Raw genomic sequence first — 14,241 nt, 5'->3', positions numbered from 1 at the left:
CGAGCTGTTGAGTAAGAATGGACAGGAGAAAATAAATAAATACTGATGCTTGCCTGCTACTTCATGGATGCATTCACTGCAATTTGAGAGCAGAAAGATTTGAATATTGTTAGTGCTTTTGCAGTGGGAAGAGAAATCTTGAGCGCCTCTCATTTGGAAGACCTTGTGCTTTCTCACTCTTGTGAACGCAATGGCCTACTGCTCAGGTATTGGGAGTGGGGCTGCAGCCAATGTTTTGCCCAGCCTCTTGAAAAAGGTTGTTTAAGAGGTGAAATTGGTCATCTCTTTACCTCAATCTTTCTGCGACATGGAGCATGAAGTTGAGCATCTGAACAATCTAAGGCATGATATAAATGTGGAGCTCACTCGAGTACAAATGAACCCTAAAAGAGTAGTGAAAGCTTGGCTAGATAAGGCGGGCGAGGCCATAGAAAGTTCAGAATCTATTTGCACATATTACGAGCAACACAGAAGGTGCCTAAGTTGGTGTCCTAACTGCTTAGGCCTCTACATAATCAGCAAAGATATCAGAGATTGGAAAGCAACTATTGCTCAGCTCCACTCGGAGAAGGATTCTGATTTTCCTCCAACTAGTGAATATAGGGATTCTAATCCGCCTGCCCAGTTGAAAATTTTGACCCCCGGAGCTGGTTTTGTAGGAAATGCAATAAAATATTTACAGTCGGAGGTTGAGGAGAGGTTGACAAAAGATAGAAACACCCGAATTATTGGTGTGTACGGAATGGGGGGTGTCGGTAAGACTTCGCTGCTTCAGACCATCAACTATAGCCACGAAGTTCTTTTGATCCCATCATTTGGGTAACAGTTTCCAAAGATTACGATATCTCAAAGCTGCAAGATTGCATAGCCAGTAGATTAAACTTACGGCAAAACTTCGCTGACAAATCTGATTTGGAAGGGCGAAAGCATAGGTTATGGTCTTATTTAAAGAATAAAAGATTTCTTCTTCTCCTAGATGACTTGTGGAAGACACTTGAGCTGCAAAGCCTAGGAGTGTCAATGAATGACACTGGTTCTAAAGTTGTTTTGACTACTCGAAATAAACGAGTATGTACCAGTATGGGAGCCAAAGATCCAATAAAAGTGGTGCCTGTGTCGAAAGAGGAGGGTTGGCGGCTATTTTCTAGGCGAGCAAATGCTCCACAGGGAATAGAAGACATTGCAAGGCAAATAGCAGGAGAATGCAAAGGTTTGCCTCTCGCTATAAATGTAGTTGCCACTGTAATGGCAGATAAAATTTATCCACATGAGTGGGAACATGCTCTACTCCAGATGCAAACCATTGATAAGACGTTTTATGCGCTGCACAAAGAAATGGACGAGAAAGTTTTCCGACATTTGAAATGGAGTTACGATGTTCTGCCAAATTATTTGAAGACGTGTTTTGTGTACTTTGCAGCGTATCCCGAAGACACACAAATACACTGTGAAAAGGTCATAGACATGTGGATCGCAGAAGACCTAGTGAACAGTAGTGGAGAGAGTTATTTGCTTGATACTGCGCACAGTTTTATCGACTTCCTCTGAGATCGTTGTTTGATTAAGGTGGTAGAGATGGATAATGTGGGAAGGGTTGAGTCTGTTAAAATACATGATGTCATTCGTGATCTGGTGATTCTCATTGACCAGAAGGAGCAGATGTGTTTTTTTAAAGCAGGGCAGGGTGTGAGTCATTCTCCCTCTGAGACAGACACGAACGGCTATACAAGAATGTCGTTGATGAGGAATGCTCTACGCTCCCTACCCACAGCCTTCCGATGTTCGTCCCTCTTAGTTCTATTGTTAAGAGAGAATCCTGGTATTAAAGAAATTCCTGGAAGCTTCCTGAACAAGTTGCCCTCATTGAGGGTGCTCAATCTTAGTATGACAGGAATAAAGTCTCTTCTGCCTAGTATCGGAAATCTGAAACATCTTTCCTCCCTCCAACTACAACGCACGAGCATCAGGGAATTGCCAGAAAGCATTGGCGATCTGAAGGAGCTCCAATTCTTGAATGTTAGTCAATGTGTTCATTTAAGGTGCCTTCCGGAGAGGATAAGTGAACTCAATCATTTGAGGGCCCTGGACATAAGGGTTTGCTTAAGATTGGAGCATCTTCCACATGGTATCTTGGAATTTGTTTCACTGGAGGGATTTCAGTTTAGCCCGATGATTGTATTGGATTTAGAGGAGGAGGAGGCATGGGAAGATCTCCAAAGTTTGAGCAGTCTCAGGGTTTTGGAAGTCGGAATAAAATCGGCAGTTAAGGAGGGAGTTATGGGAAATTGGTCAAAGATGAGACGTTTGTCTTTATACTTTGAGGGTCAAGATTACCTTCCCCAGGATATGCAGGCGATGAAACATCTGGAAAGTTTCTCTCTTTTCAGATGCGATGTGGAGCGGCTGCCTGGTTGGGTTACGCAATTCCGAAAGCTCGTACACCTTTGGCTAAATGGATGTAACCAGCTGAAAGATCTCCCCATGGAGCTGCCATGTCTGAGAACGCTATGGATAGACGGTTGCTCTAAGTTGGAGGCATTGGAGTTTGGGATGGGTTTTCCAAAGCTACAGGAGTTGAGCCTTTAGTATTTAGAGTCGTTGGAGTGTGTGGGGCCCGTGGGGGCAGCAAGTGGAAGTGGAGGGTTGGGACCATTACCCTCCATGCTTAAGTCTCTACAGGTACATGGATGTCCGAAATTGAAGAGATTGTGTGGGGCATGGGATAAGTTGAAGTGTCTAGAGAAAATAGAAGGAGAGAGAGAATGGTGGGATGCAATTCAATGGGATGAACCCACCATGAAAACGTCACTTGATGATAAATTTAAAAGTATATTTTCTTAGATATCGTACGTGGAATGGATTGCAGTCACTCATTGTGCAACTTATATGTAATATCTTGTAAATATAATATTTATATTAAATCTTATTTAGTCACTTTCCATTTAACATATGTTGCCCTCTTAACTTGTAATTCCAATATATAGACAATTTGATATTTCTATGCAGAAATAAAGCTTTTAATCAAGATATGTCGAAGCTATATTTTTTTAATTAAGATGGGGCAAAGTAATATAGATGGGCAAATATATTATACATTCAACATAATAATATAATAATATTCGTTGACCGAAGGCGTGAGGACAAAAGGCATGAGGACCGGCCACCCCGTCCTCTCAATGCACCTTGTGTACGGGAGATGGTAATGTAACTTGTGTGAGACTTCAATCAGTGTTGAAACTCATGGTTAGAATTCAACCTCCTCTTTAATAATAACAATATTAAATATTTTCTCTGATGGGGTTGATTAACAAAGCCAACGGTGATATCGAGGTAACATGTGGGTATTCATGAATACCACATGGCAAAGGTGCAGTGACCGACCTCCCCGTCCTCTCAATGCACCTTGTGTACAGGAGATGGTAATGTAACATGTGTGATACCTCAATCAGTCTTGAAACTTGTGGGAGGTGGCGTTCGTCGACGATTTATGGAGGGTGGCGAGGTTTGCTATCATACATTCTGGGTTTGGTCTTGTTATGATAAATGCAGTTGAGCTTTGAGTGAGGGAGCCACTGTTTCTGACGACACCTTGTCTGGGAGAGGTGTTGTCTTCGTCGTCGGCATCCCATCCTCCGCTTACAAGTATGCATTCTTTTTCATTTCTAGCTTGATATTGGATTTATGGTCATCACACACAGGGAAGGATTCAACCTTCTGCCTCTGGTTTTGTTTTGTTGGTCCTGCTGGGGTCTGGTGGCATCCCCTATGCGCTAGAGTGAAATTTGGCTCGTTGCCTTACATGGTCCCCTCTCGAGGTTCTGCAAGGTCAGGCGATGTCTATGGAGCGTGTGTGCTGGATTTTGGGTGGTTTGGTTAGCGGGGGTCTTATTTAGTGAGAGGGACGAGTAATTGCAAATCCAAGTTCTTGTTGTTGGTTTGCAATTGTGCTTCTTTGTTTTCATCCTGGGTTGGTTGATTTTGGTCCCACCCACAAGGGTGGGGCGTTTCTTCTCGGTGACATTTGAAGTCACCCGTTGGTCAGCTTCAACTCATCCCAATGGTGTAGGGTCAAGTGGGGCGTTTCTTCTCGGTGACATTTGAAGTCACCTGCTAGTCAGCTTCAACTCATCCCAATGGTGTAGGGTCGGTCGTAATGTGTCTGACCCCCTATTTTGCTCGTTCATCTTCGCAACTTAAGCCCAATTTGGGAAGCCCGGGGGGTGGTGCGTCTCCCTCACAAATGGAAATGGTGGCAACTAGCTTTGTGCAGGGTGGTATTAATGCAGGTCGCTTGGGACGGGGGGCCTCTAGCAGTCGCGGTGGCAGTAGGGTGAGTCGTTATGGTCGGGTGGTTTTTGATTAAGTACTTGAATGATTGGAAACCTCTGAGTGGGTGAGGCAGGAGGAGCATGTAGATCTCATTGCCACTTTGAACAAAATGTACTATTTCCAACGCCATGTATGGGAGCGCGTAGTGGTGGTCTAGCGATGCCAAAATATGTTATCTGAGAAAGTAGAGAATCTGGAGGCTTGGATGGCCCACTTTGAAAAGCACGTTCAATGATCCTTCCGTCCTCCTCATCCTGCAAAAACAACTCCAAACAACCCAACCTCCAACCTATATCATATGTTAGTAAATTTATAAAACATCCTAGATGGTAGTCACTCATTGCGTAACATGTATGAAATAAAATATGTTGTAAGTATAATATTTCTGTTAGTCACTTACCATTTAACATATGTTGCACTTCTCATTTGTAAATCCAATATATGGTGAATTTTATATTCTTCTCAACATAACATTAATTTTAATCAAGATCTGTCGAAGTTATAAATGTGTAAGATGGGTCAAAGTCATACAGCTTGGAAAAACGTTTCAAATTATACATTCAACATAATAATTTAATAATTTGCCTAAATGTCACGTTGTTAATGAAATAAATAATTAATTACTAATCATTTTTAAGCCTTGTAACTTCAGTTTTATAAATAATATGTTTTTTTAAGTTTGTAACTTTCCTTTTATAAATAACATGTTTTTATTAATATAAATATCATATGATTGTAAGATTATATCATAAATAATTTGTTTTTATTAATACAATATATCATATGATTGTAAGATTATATCATTAATTAATTAATTAATTAGTTTAATTAAATTAAATTTGATATACTCAAATTTATTACATGAGAAATAAGCAGTTTAATTGTTTTAGATTTTTTATGAAATTTAATCTATTTAATTTTTGGTGAGGTTATAATTTTGAAATTTTTTAAGTCACTTGACTTGTACACATTATATAACTCAAATTTGCATTTTTAATAAATCTTTCCTAAGGACAAAAACATAAAACAATTACACGAGGCTAAAATAAATAATCTATCAAATTTTGAAAAGTATTGTATTTTCATTATTTTGATAACAAAAATGTATTTAAATAAAAAAAAAAAGATTTAAATAAAATATTGAATATGTAGAAATATATTTTAGAATCCACTTCTTTCTCAAGGATAAAGTATAAGTTATGGTCTTCTCTAGGTGGAATAAAAAGATATTATCAAATTGATCCATGTATTATCATCTTTCAGGGATCCTGTAAGTGCAACTAAGAACCCTTGATTTATGACCTTGTTGAATAAGTAGCAGACAATATTCTTGATCCATCTTCCTATAGAGGTGAATCCAATTCTTATCTTAGAGGGAGAAGTAATTTCCTTTAAACCAATGAGGTGATCTTCAATCTTCTTCGACCTTAGCTCTGATACCATGTTAGAAATCAATGCTATTAGGATTAGGGTTAGATTTCTCTTTCTTGATAATTACTTGTGAATTATATTGCCTTATTTTACTTTTTTGTTATATTATCTTTCATCAAGCAATTACCAAATTATGTGTGCATGAAGATCACAAAAACACAAGACATGATATATAGGCACTCTGCTAGGGGAAAACCCCTATCTAAGGGAAAACCTAGTCAAAAATCTCTTCCTTCAATAGTTTTCCTTGAGACACTTCTACCTAGACAAAGACTTCCTACACACCAATCCAACCTCTCCTTATTCAATCAAACCTTCAACCTAGCAACAACAACACTTCGACCCTAGAACTTCAACTTAGCAGCTTCTAGCAACATCAACAACTTCGACTTAGACAAGGAGACTTCGATCTCCTAAACCAACCCACACGAGAGAGAGAGAGAGAGAGAGAGACCAAAATTTACATTTTCTTCTTCTCCTTCACCTAGAACAAATTGACACTCCTTTTGGACCCTTCCTTTAACTTCACACTTCTTCCCATCTTCCATATTCCAATTTCCAAAGATCGAACTATGCTTAAGAAAGTGAGAATTGAGATGCTCAAATGAAGTTGAACTGCCTTGTATATATAGCCTTCCTTGAGTTCAACTTGGTGTGAAGGTTACATAATTTATTTTTGACTCAAAAATAATTCATTTTACATTGTTCGGAAGCCCAAGAAGGGTCTCATAAAATCTACAATGACTATATTGACTCTTTATTAATCCTAGAAGTCCAGAATGGGGAATTTGACTAATAAAATGAAGACCCAAGCATGAAACCCATGCTTTAATAAGTCATTGTGACAATAATAAAAATTCCTTTTACAAATACATTTTATGAAGATTGAACTTGGTTACATTTTTCAACACTCCCAACACTGACTTGGAATGGATAAAGGTTGTAATAGACTCGGGGTCTTCATTTTCTCAACTTTATTTTGTTGGAAAACCAAACATTCTCCCAAAAACTTCTAAATATTAGATTTAAGGCCACCCAAAAAAAAATTCTTCTTGACTCTATGGTAAGTTTTTAAAAATCATGAGTGCCCTCCTAAGGGGGGGTGTGCAATTCCTAAAGAATATTTTGTTTGAGTTAGGAATTCTTACAAATATATAAGAGGTCTTTGTACCATAATGTATCATTTTTCCAACGAAATCATTCAGATGTACCAGGATCTTGCTGCAAATTTTGAATGATTGACCACACTTCTTCATCATTCTTTCATTCATCCCTTGCTTCGGTTATCCACTCAAGTTGGATAATAGAAATTTCACAAAGAAATGATTCCACATCTTCATCCTTTCTTGAGAGTGCATCTGTAACAACATTTTTCTTCCTTTTTTGTAGATGATTTCAAAGTCATAACCCAACACCTTTGTCACCCATTTTTGTTGTTATTCTGAAGATAATATTTGTTCCAAAAATTATTTAATACTATCATGATTTGTTCCTATCTTGAAGTGTCTTCCCATTAGGTAAGGTCGTCATTGATTTAGTGCATGTAGTATTGCCAACATTTCCTTCTCGTAAATAGGTTTATGTAAATACTTTCCTTTGATTGGATGACTTTCGAAAGCAATGGTTCTTCCTTCTTGCATTAAAACCACATTTTGTGAAGCATCAAATTCCACAATAAAAGTTTATATGAAGTCTGGTGTAGCTAAGACCAGTGCTTGGCATATTTCCTCTTTAAGATTTTGAAAGGCCTTCATTTCTTCTGGAGTCCAAAAAATAGTATCAGTAATGATGTTAGAAGTGTCTCGCATAATTCTAAACAAACCTGCAATAATACCCTGTCAAGCAGAGAAATCCTTGAAGATGCTTTATGGTTGTGGGGATTTTCTATTCCTTAATGGATTTAATTTTTTTAGGGTTTATCTTAACACCCTCATGAGATACAAAATGACCCAAATATTCCACCTCTTGTACTCCAAAGAAACATTTGGAGGATTTTCATATAATTGTTTCTCCTCAAATAATTTGAGCACCCTATCAACATGTTGAACATAATCCTTCCAACACTTGTGGTAGATTAGTATATCATCAAAAAATACTAACACGGATTTCCTAAGGAAGGGTTTGAAAATGGAATTCATCAAACTTGAAATGTGGAAGGTGCATTAGTAAGGCCTGTTGTAACATGATTAGTTTTGATAATTTAAATTTTCTGATATATTAGGTTTTAGTAGTTTATAAATAATAAATGGGCCTGAAAGAGTATATGCACCCTCAAAATGTAAATTTATGTTTCATTGGCTGGTTGATTTAGTTAATCATGCATTTAAACATGATTAAATGATGTGATAAATTAAATTCAAACATGGTTTACAAACAGATCAGAGCGAATTTAATAAAAACGGAAAGAGGTTTTTGTTGATAACATCCTCATGTACAAAAACCTCTCTCAAATTTCTAACAGTTGTTATGGTTTGGGATATTCATATGAAGCTTTGTAGCCATAGTTTCCTAAATTTTCCTGTTTTTAGTTAGAGTTTTCAAATGCAGTTTTCAAGCAAGTGGAAATGAATTTTTAAAACATGAAAGAGGTTTTTGTTAACTGCATCCTCATGTAAAAAAAATCTCTCATTTTTCTAAAAAATATTATGGTTTGGAAGATACACTCTCATCATGTTTAGCCTATTTTTCTGACTGTGCAATGTCTTGTTTAAGCCACCTTTTTGTAGAACATATTGTGGATAATAAGAGATGAATCTTTGGAAACTGGAGGAGGTTTTTGTTCCTAAGATACTATACTACAAAATCCTCTCTTATTTTTCACACAAATAGCTAGGATTGAGATATTCAAAGGGATGGATAAACCCTATTTTTCAGAAATTTGGGAGGAAAAAGCTCAAAGATAGTTAGTGACTTGGAGGCCACCTCATCAAATATGAGTTGCAATCAAATTTGAATTGCTCTTCTTTATCAATAGAAATCCTCAAAGATAGTACCAGAACTCTTCAAATAGTTTTACTTACCTTTATTTGTGTTATATTTTTGTAATATAGTTTTCAGATATTTGTAATAGCTCTTGATATTTTTATCAAGATATTTTGGGATGAAATTGTATAAATACTTCATCAATTAAAGTAATATGTGTGGGATTTTGATGCCAAGGCTCTTCACTTCGTAATAGCGTCTACTATAGTATTTCTAATGAAAGCCTTCCAACTCCAATTTGACAGAATTTTGTGTTTTCTAGTATGTCTTTCTAGTGTTTCATATCTTATTTCTACACATGTTCAAAGAATTTATATGAAGGTGTTGGTAAGTGTAGATTAAGTCTTAATCTCTCTGAAATCCCATATAAAATCATAACCTTTAGAAAGAGATTAGCGTATTGGACTATTTGTCCAAGATAACTACTCTCTGATTGGTTTTTACTTTATGCCTTCTGATAGCTATTAAAAGATATTAGCTTATTGGACTATCTGTCCAAAATAGCTCCTCTTAGAATTGGTTTCAGTTTGGCCTTTAGTTGCCTTTGAATATATTTTGTTGGGCTATATAAATCTTCTACACGCATCCAACTTTCTCCTAGTTGTTAAGAAGTATGTCTGACTACTTAATTATTAGGAATCTCCTTACATTCTTCTATCATAATCCTTGAAAGCTAAGTCATTCTGTCAGGCTGGAAGTTGACACGTTCTGAAGGGACCCTGTGAGAGAGGCCTCTAATCATGAATATGGATTGTCATTAATCGCCAACCATCACCAATTAAAACCATAAATATGGCCATTTTTCGTCAAAGGCTGTTGTTCAGTGACAGGTGAACAATGTTAAACAAAGCCTTGTAACAGATGAGGGAGTCCCCTCTGGTTCAAGAACCAGCTTGAACCTAAAGGCTGGTTGAATTGGTTTTCTGGCATAGTTTTTGCAGCCAAGGACTGCCTACGGGAAACAGGTACAACAAGGCCAAAAGGCATGACCAAAAATTCATAATGACCCTCATGAGTTTTAAATGTTGTTTTTGAATGTCTTCAGTCTTCATTCTAATTTGATAATATCCTGAACGAAGATCCAACTTGGTGAAGTAAATTTCTCCATTTAATTCATCCAACAATTCATCAATGATAGGAATTGGAAATTTATCTCTAATAGTGAGCTCCCTATAATCTGGAAACATACGCCATGATCCATCCTTCTTGTGCACTAATACTACTGGAGCAGAGAAAGAACTTTGTCTAGGTTGAATTATACCAACCCCTAACATTTCTGCAACCATACGATAAATTTCACTCTTTTGGAATAAGGATATTTGTAAGGCCTAATGTTTGAAGGAACACTTTTTAGAATCAAGTGAATCGCATGATCATGATCACGAATAGGTGGGAGGCTTTTGAGAGTCTCAAACACCTTGGAATGATTGTCCAAGACTTTTTGGAGATTTGGATAAATATATTATTTTGATGTTTGAACCCCTAGTGAGCATAATTGTACAGGTACGCCACATTGTTCTTGCTTTAGAATCTTTGTCATTCCATTAGATCTAATTATTTTTCATGGTTTCCCTGCGATACCCCTTAATTCAACTTCCTTCCCTTCCCAAAAAAAACCAAGAAAAGTTCTTTAAACTTGAAGGTTATCGTCTTTAAAGATTGTAACCGTCGGACTCCTAGTACAACATCAACACCACCCATTAGAATGGAAAGCATTGGAATATTCAATACCGATACCCCCATCTTTAGCTTGATATTATGGCACTTTCCAGAGAAATTTATAATTCCTCCATTTGCAACCATCATTTGACACTTTGGTGCTAGATATAGGAAGAAATTCAATTCCTTGACTATCTTATAATGAATAAAATTATGGGTACTATCAGAATCAATCAGCACTATTACTTTTTTCTTCCCTATATATCCTTCTATCTTGAGAGTTTGCGAGTTACAAGATATGGTCAGATTCATTTCTTCTTTCTCTAGGGTTGGTTCGTAGTGTATGCTCTCCTCTTTTGATGTTTCTTGTTCCTTTTCTTCATCCTCTTCACAGTCTATGTAGAATAATTTCTTCTTAGCACACTTATGACCTTTAGTGTATTTTATATCACAATTGTAACAAAGGCATTTTAATCTTTTTTCTCCAATTGTTGTGGTGTCAACCTTGTATGTTGTGGAAGACTAGGAGCAACAACACTTCCATCTTTATAGTTGTGAGTGGTAGACTTCCTTGTTTCCATAATTTTGCTTTCAACTTTTCTTTCCACCTTGAATGCCTTCTCCAATGAATCAGGTTCCCAAAGGCGAACCTCATGTTGAATGTTATCTTTTAAAGTCCCTATGAAGACATCAATCCTATTCTCCTCTGGAATATCAGTTACCTTAATATTCAATTTTTGGAAGTCTTCAATGTGCTCCTCCATTGAACCCTTTTGTTTGAGATTTATCAATTGGCTAAAGAAGGTGTTTCTCTTTGTATCTTCATAATGTGTTATCATTTCCTACGTAAAAATTGACTAGGTAACAAGTGGTTTATGAGAATATTTAATTTATGGAAGTCTTCAATGTGCTCGGCCATTGAACCGTTTTGTTTTATATTTATCAATTGGCTAAAGAAGGTGTTGCTCTTTGTATCTTCATAATGTGCTATCATTTCCTACGTAAAAATTGACAAGGTAACAAGTGGTCTACGAGAACAAATCCATCTATACCATACAAACTGATTGGGTTCTAAATATAAATATCCAATACATATCTTTTGTGAGGGTTGCACATCATGTACATCAAAATATTGCTCCATATGTAGTATCCATGTTACCAGATCATTGCCATCAAAATTCCTCATATCTATCTTTAGAATGTGGTGGTTCGTAAACCCCACACTGGAGTCTCTAAAATCATCATTCATATTCTTTTTTGTTCTCATCATGATTTTCATGGATTACCTTGTCACCACCGGGAAGCCTTTCTTGCAATAATTTTCTCAAACCTTCGTTCAAACCTTCTATTTCTACTTTCAAACCATCCATCTTAGCTTCCCTGCCATCCTTAAAACCTTCCATGTCTGATTTTAAACCATCCATGTCGCCTTTTAGTTTACCTTTGGTTTCTCTTTGTGAGAGTGAAATTTGTTGTACTTGGTCCCATAATTTTGATATATCATGCTGCAATTCTTCCTCTTCATGCGGCATAGTAGATCTTTCTAAGGCCTTATTGGGTGTAGAATTATTTTTCTTAGGAGACATTTTATACCCCATTACTAATATCTATGCTTCAATATGCCCTTAGAATCACTTCAAACTGATTTTTCAAACAAACATTATACGTTTTTTTTTAAATGCACATTTTTTTCTTGATTTTAGGAGCTCGATATTGAAACGGATGTAACTCTGTAATTGTGGATCTGGAAGTTTCGAAATTACTTCTTTTGGTATCTCTCTGAGTCTTCTTTCTGACCCCGCAAGTCTGATTGATATTGGATTACTCAAGAAATATTTATGCCAAATCTCCCACGATGGCCTGATTATAGACTGGTTCATTAGATCGAAGTTGTAAAGGATGCCATGTATCACTGTTTCTGATCCAAGTGGCTCCAGAGACACACATATGACAAAGAGGGCTTATGCAAGCTTGAAAATCAAAGTGATCAGAATGTTTTTAAACCAGGACCAGAGCATAGATCTTGTCGTCCTGATCACAGCAGTGTGAATGGTTCATCAATCCGAGCTCGTAGGAGGCCGCAATTTGGACAAAATCTGGCCACCAATTTCGGCCAACCTGGGCCAGATTTTGGGCGAATTTATGGCCTGATTAATTTTTCTCCTTCGGGCAAATTTCGAATTTTTAAAAAATGACCATGGATTTTTTTTTGTTAAAAAAATATATAAAAAAATGGTGGTGGGCCATAACCCCTGCCACCGCTGTTGGACCCCAAATAAATTATATTTATAAAAAAAATTAGGCCGATAGGCCGTGACCCCCATCGGGCCCCCAACCTTACTACAACAAAATTAATTTAAAATTGGCTCGGCGACCATCACCCCACCGAGCCCTCCAACCCTCTGCACCATATATAAAAATAACTTTAATATGGGGTGGGCACGGGCCACCTCCGGTGGACCCGACCCACACCCTCAAAACCCCAACACCTTACATAAATGCCACAACATAATTAAAAGGGGCCGGTGGGATTTGAACCCACGGCCGACGGGAGGGCTGGCCCCGCCCACACGTCGGCCCCACGTTGAATCCATATATGATACGTACCACCCAACGACCCAAAATACCAATGCGCCTCCATTAAAATATTAATACGCCAACAATAGTGCGGGAGTTATCGGGTAGGCCGCCCAATGTAGACCCAAGCCCCCTAAAAATATGTGTGCTTTTTTTTAAAAACAATAATGTATTAAAATGGGAGGGGCGGGGTTTGACCACCCGACCCCTCCTCAACTAATGGCCATTATTACCATCACGCCAAACGGGTTCCTTGGTTTATCTGCCCAAAACTTTATATAAGCTCAACATTTACCTAGTTGTTGATCATTTAAATGAATTTAATATAGTTACCAGTCAATTAAGTTCTGTAGGGGTAACTTTTGATGATGAAGTTAGGGCTCTGTTATTTCTATGCTCATTGCCAGAATGTTGGAATGGTTTAGTTATGGCCATTAGTAACTCTGTCTCTGGATCTATTACTTTAAAGTTTCATGATGTTGTCAGTGCAATCCTTAGCAAGGAAATGCGACGGAAAAGCTCCGGTGAGACATCAGGTAATGCTTTGACTGCAGAGACTAGGGGAAGAAAAATGGAAAGAGGAAAGAGCCCTGGATATCTTAGTAGGTCAAGAAAAGGCAGATCCAAGTCCAGATCGGGGATAGTGTGCTAGAAATGTAGGAAGAAAGGACACCTAAAGAAAATTGCAAGTCTCGGAAGGGAAAAGAAGGAGATGCACAACAAGAAAATAATCATGAAGCGAATGTAGAAGGTCATGTGTTGTAAGATGCTTTGATTCTTTCTTTAGAAAATATTATTGATGCCTAGGTGGTAGATTCAGGGGCCTCATTCCATGCCACACCTAATAGGAAACATTTTCATGATTATGTTCAAGGAGATTTTGGACAGGTTCAATTGGGTGATGATAAACCTTGTAAAATCATTGGAATGGGTACAGTTTTCATAAAACAACAGAATGGAAATCAATGGCTATTGAAGGAGGTAAGGCATGTTCCAGATCTAAAGAAAAATCTTATTTCAACAGGGCAGTTGGGAGGTGAAGGTTGTGTGACTACTTTTACAGATAAAACCTGGAAGGTCACTAAAGGATCTCTGGTAATAGCAAAAGGAGAAAAGGTTGGTACATTGTATTAGTTCAATGGTATTTCTAATTTTGTTAATGCTTTAACCTCTACAGGAGAAGATACGGCATTGTGGCATCATAGGCTCGGGCGCATGAGTGAGAAGGAGATGCAAATTCTTCACTCAAGAAATTTGTTTCCA

The 14,241-nt window shown here is 37.5% G+C and overlaps 1 protein-coding gene across 1 annotated transcript; it reads left to right on the top strand.

Moving 5' to 3' along the window:
• The first annotated feature begins 376 nt into the window (after window positions 1–376).
• On the top strand, window positions 377–823 carry LOC149162122 (uncharacterized). The gene has a single exon (XM_089435101.1). It carries the CDS (start codon window positions 377–379, stop codon window positions 821–823), a length of 447 nt encoding a protein of 148 aa, XP_089291227.1.
• The last annotated feature ends 13,418 nt before the right edge of the window (window positions 824–14,241 follow it).

Source organism: Pinus tabuliformis, chromosome 5_2 (genome assembly GCF_031772625.1).
Source record: "Pinus tabuliformis cultivar Carrire ecotype Pingquan chromosome 5_2, CPIR1, whole genome shotgun sequence".
In the NCBI taxonomy this organism is placed as follows: Eukaryota; Viridiplantae; Streptophyta; class Pinopsida; order Pinales; family Pinaceae; genus Pinus; species Pinus tabuliformis.
Note: the sequence above shows the minus strand (reverse complement) of the source record. Positions and strands in the feature narration are given on the sequence as shown.

Bases quoted from the DNA above. Each gene is read 5' to 3' on its own strand.
- LOC149162122 (XM_089435101.1), top strand. From the start codon at position 377: ATGAACCCTAAAAGAGTAGTGAAAGCTTGGCTAGATAAGGCGGGCGAG.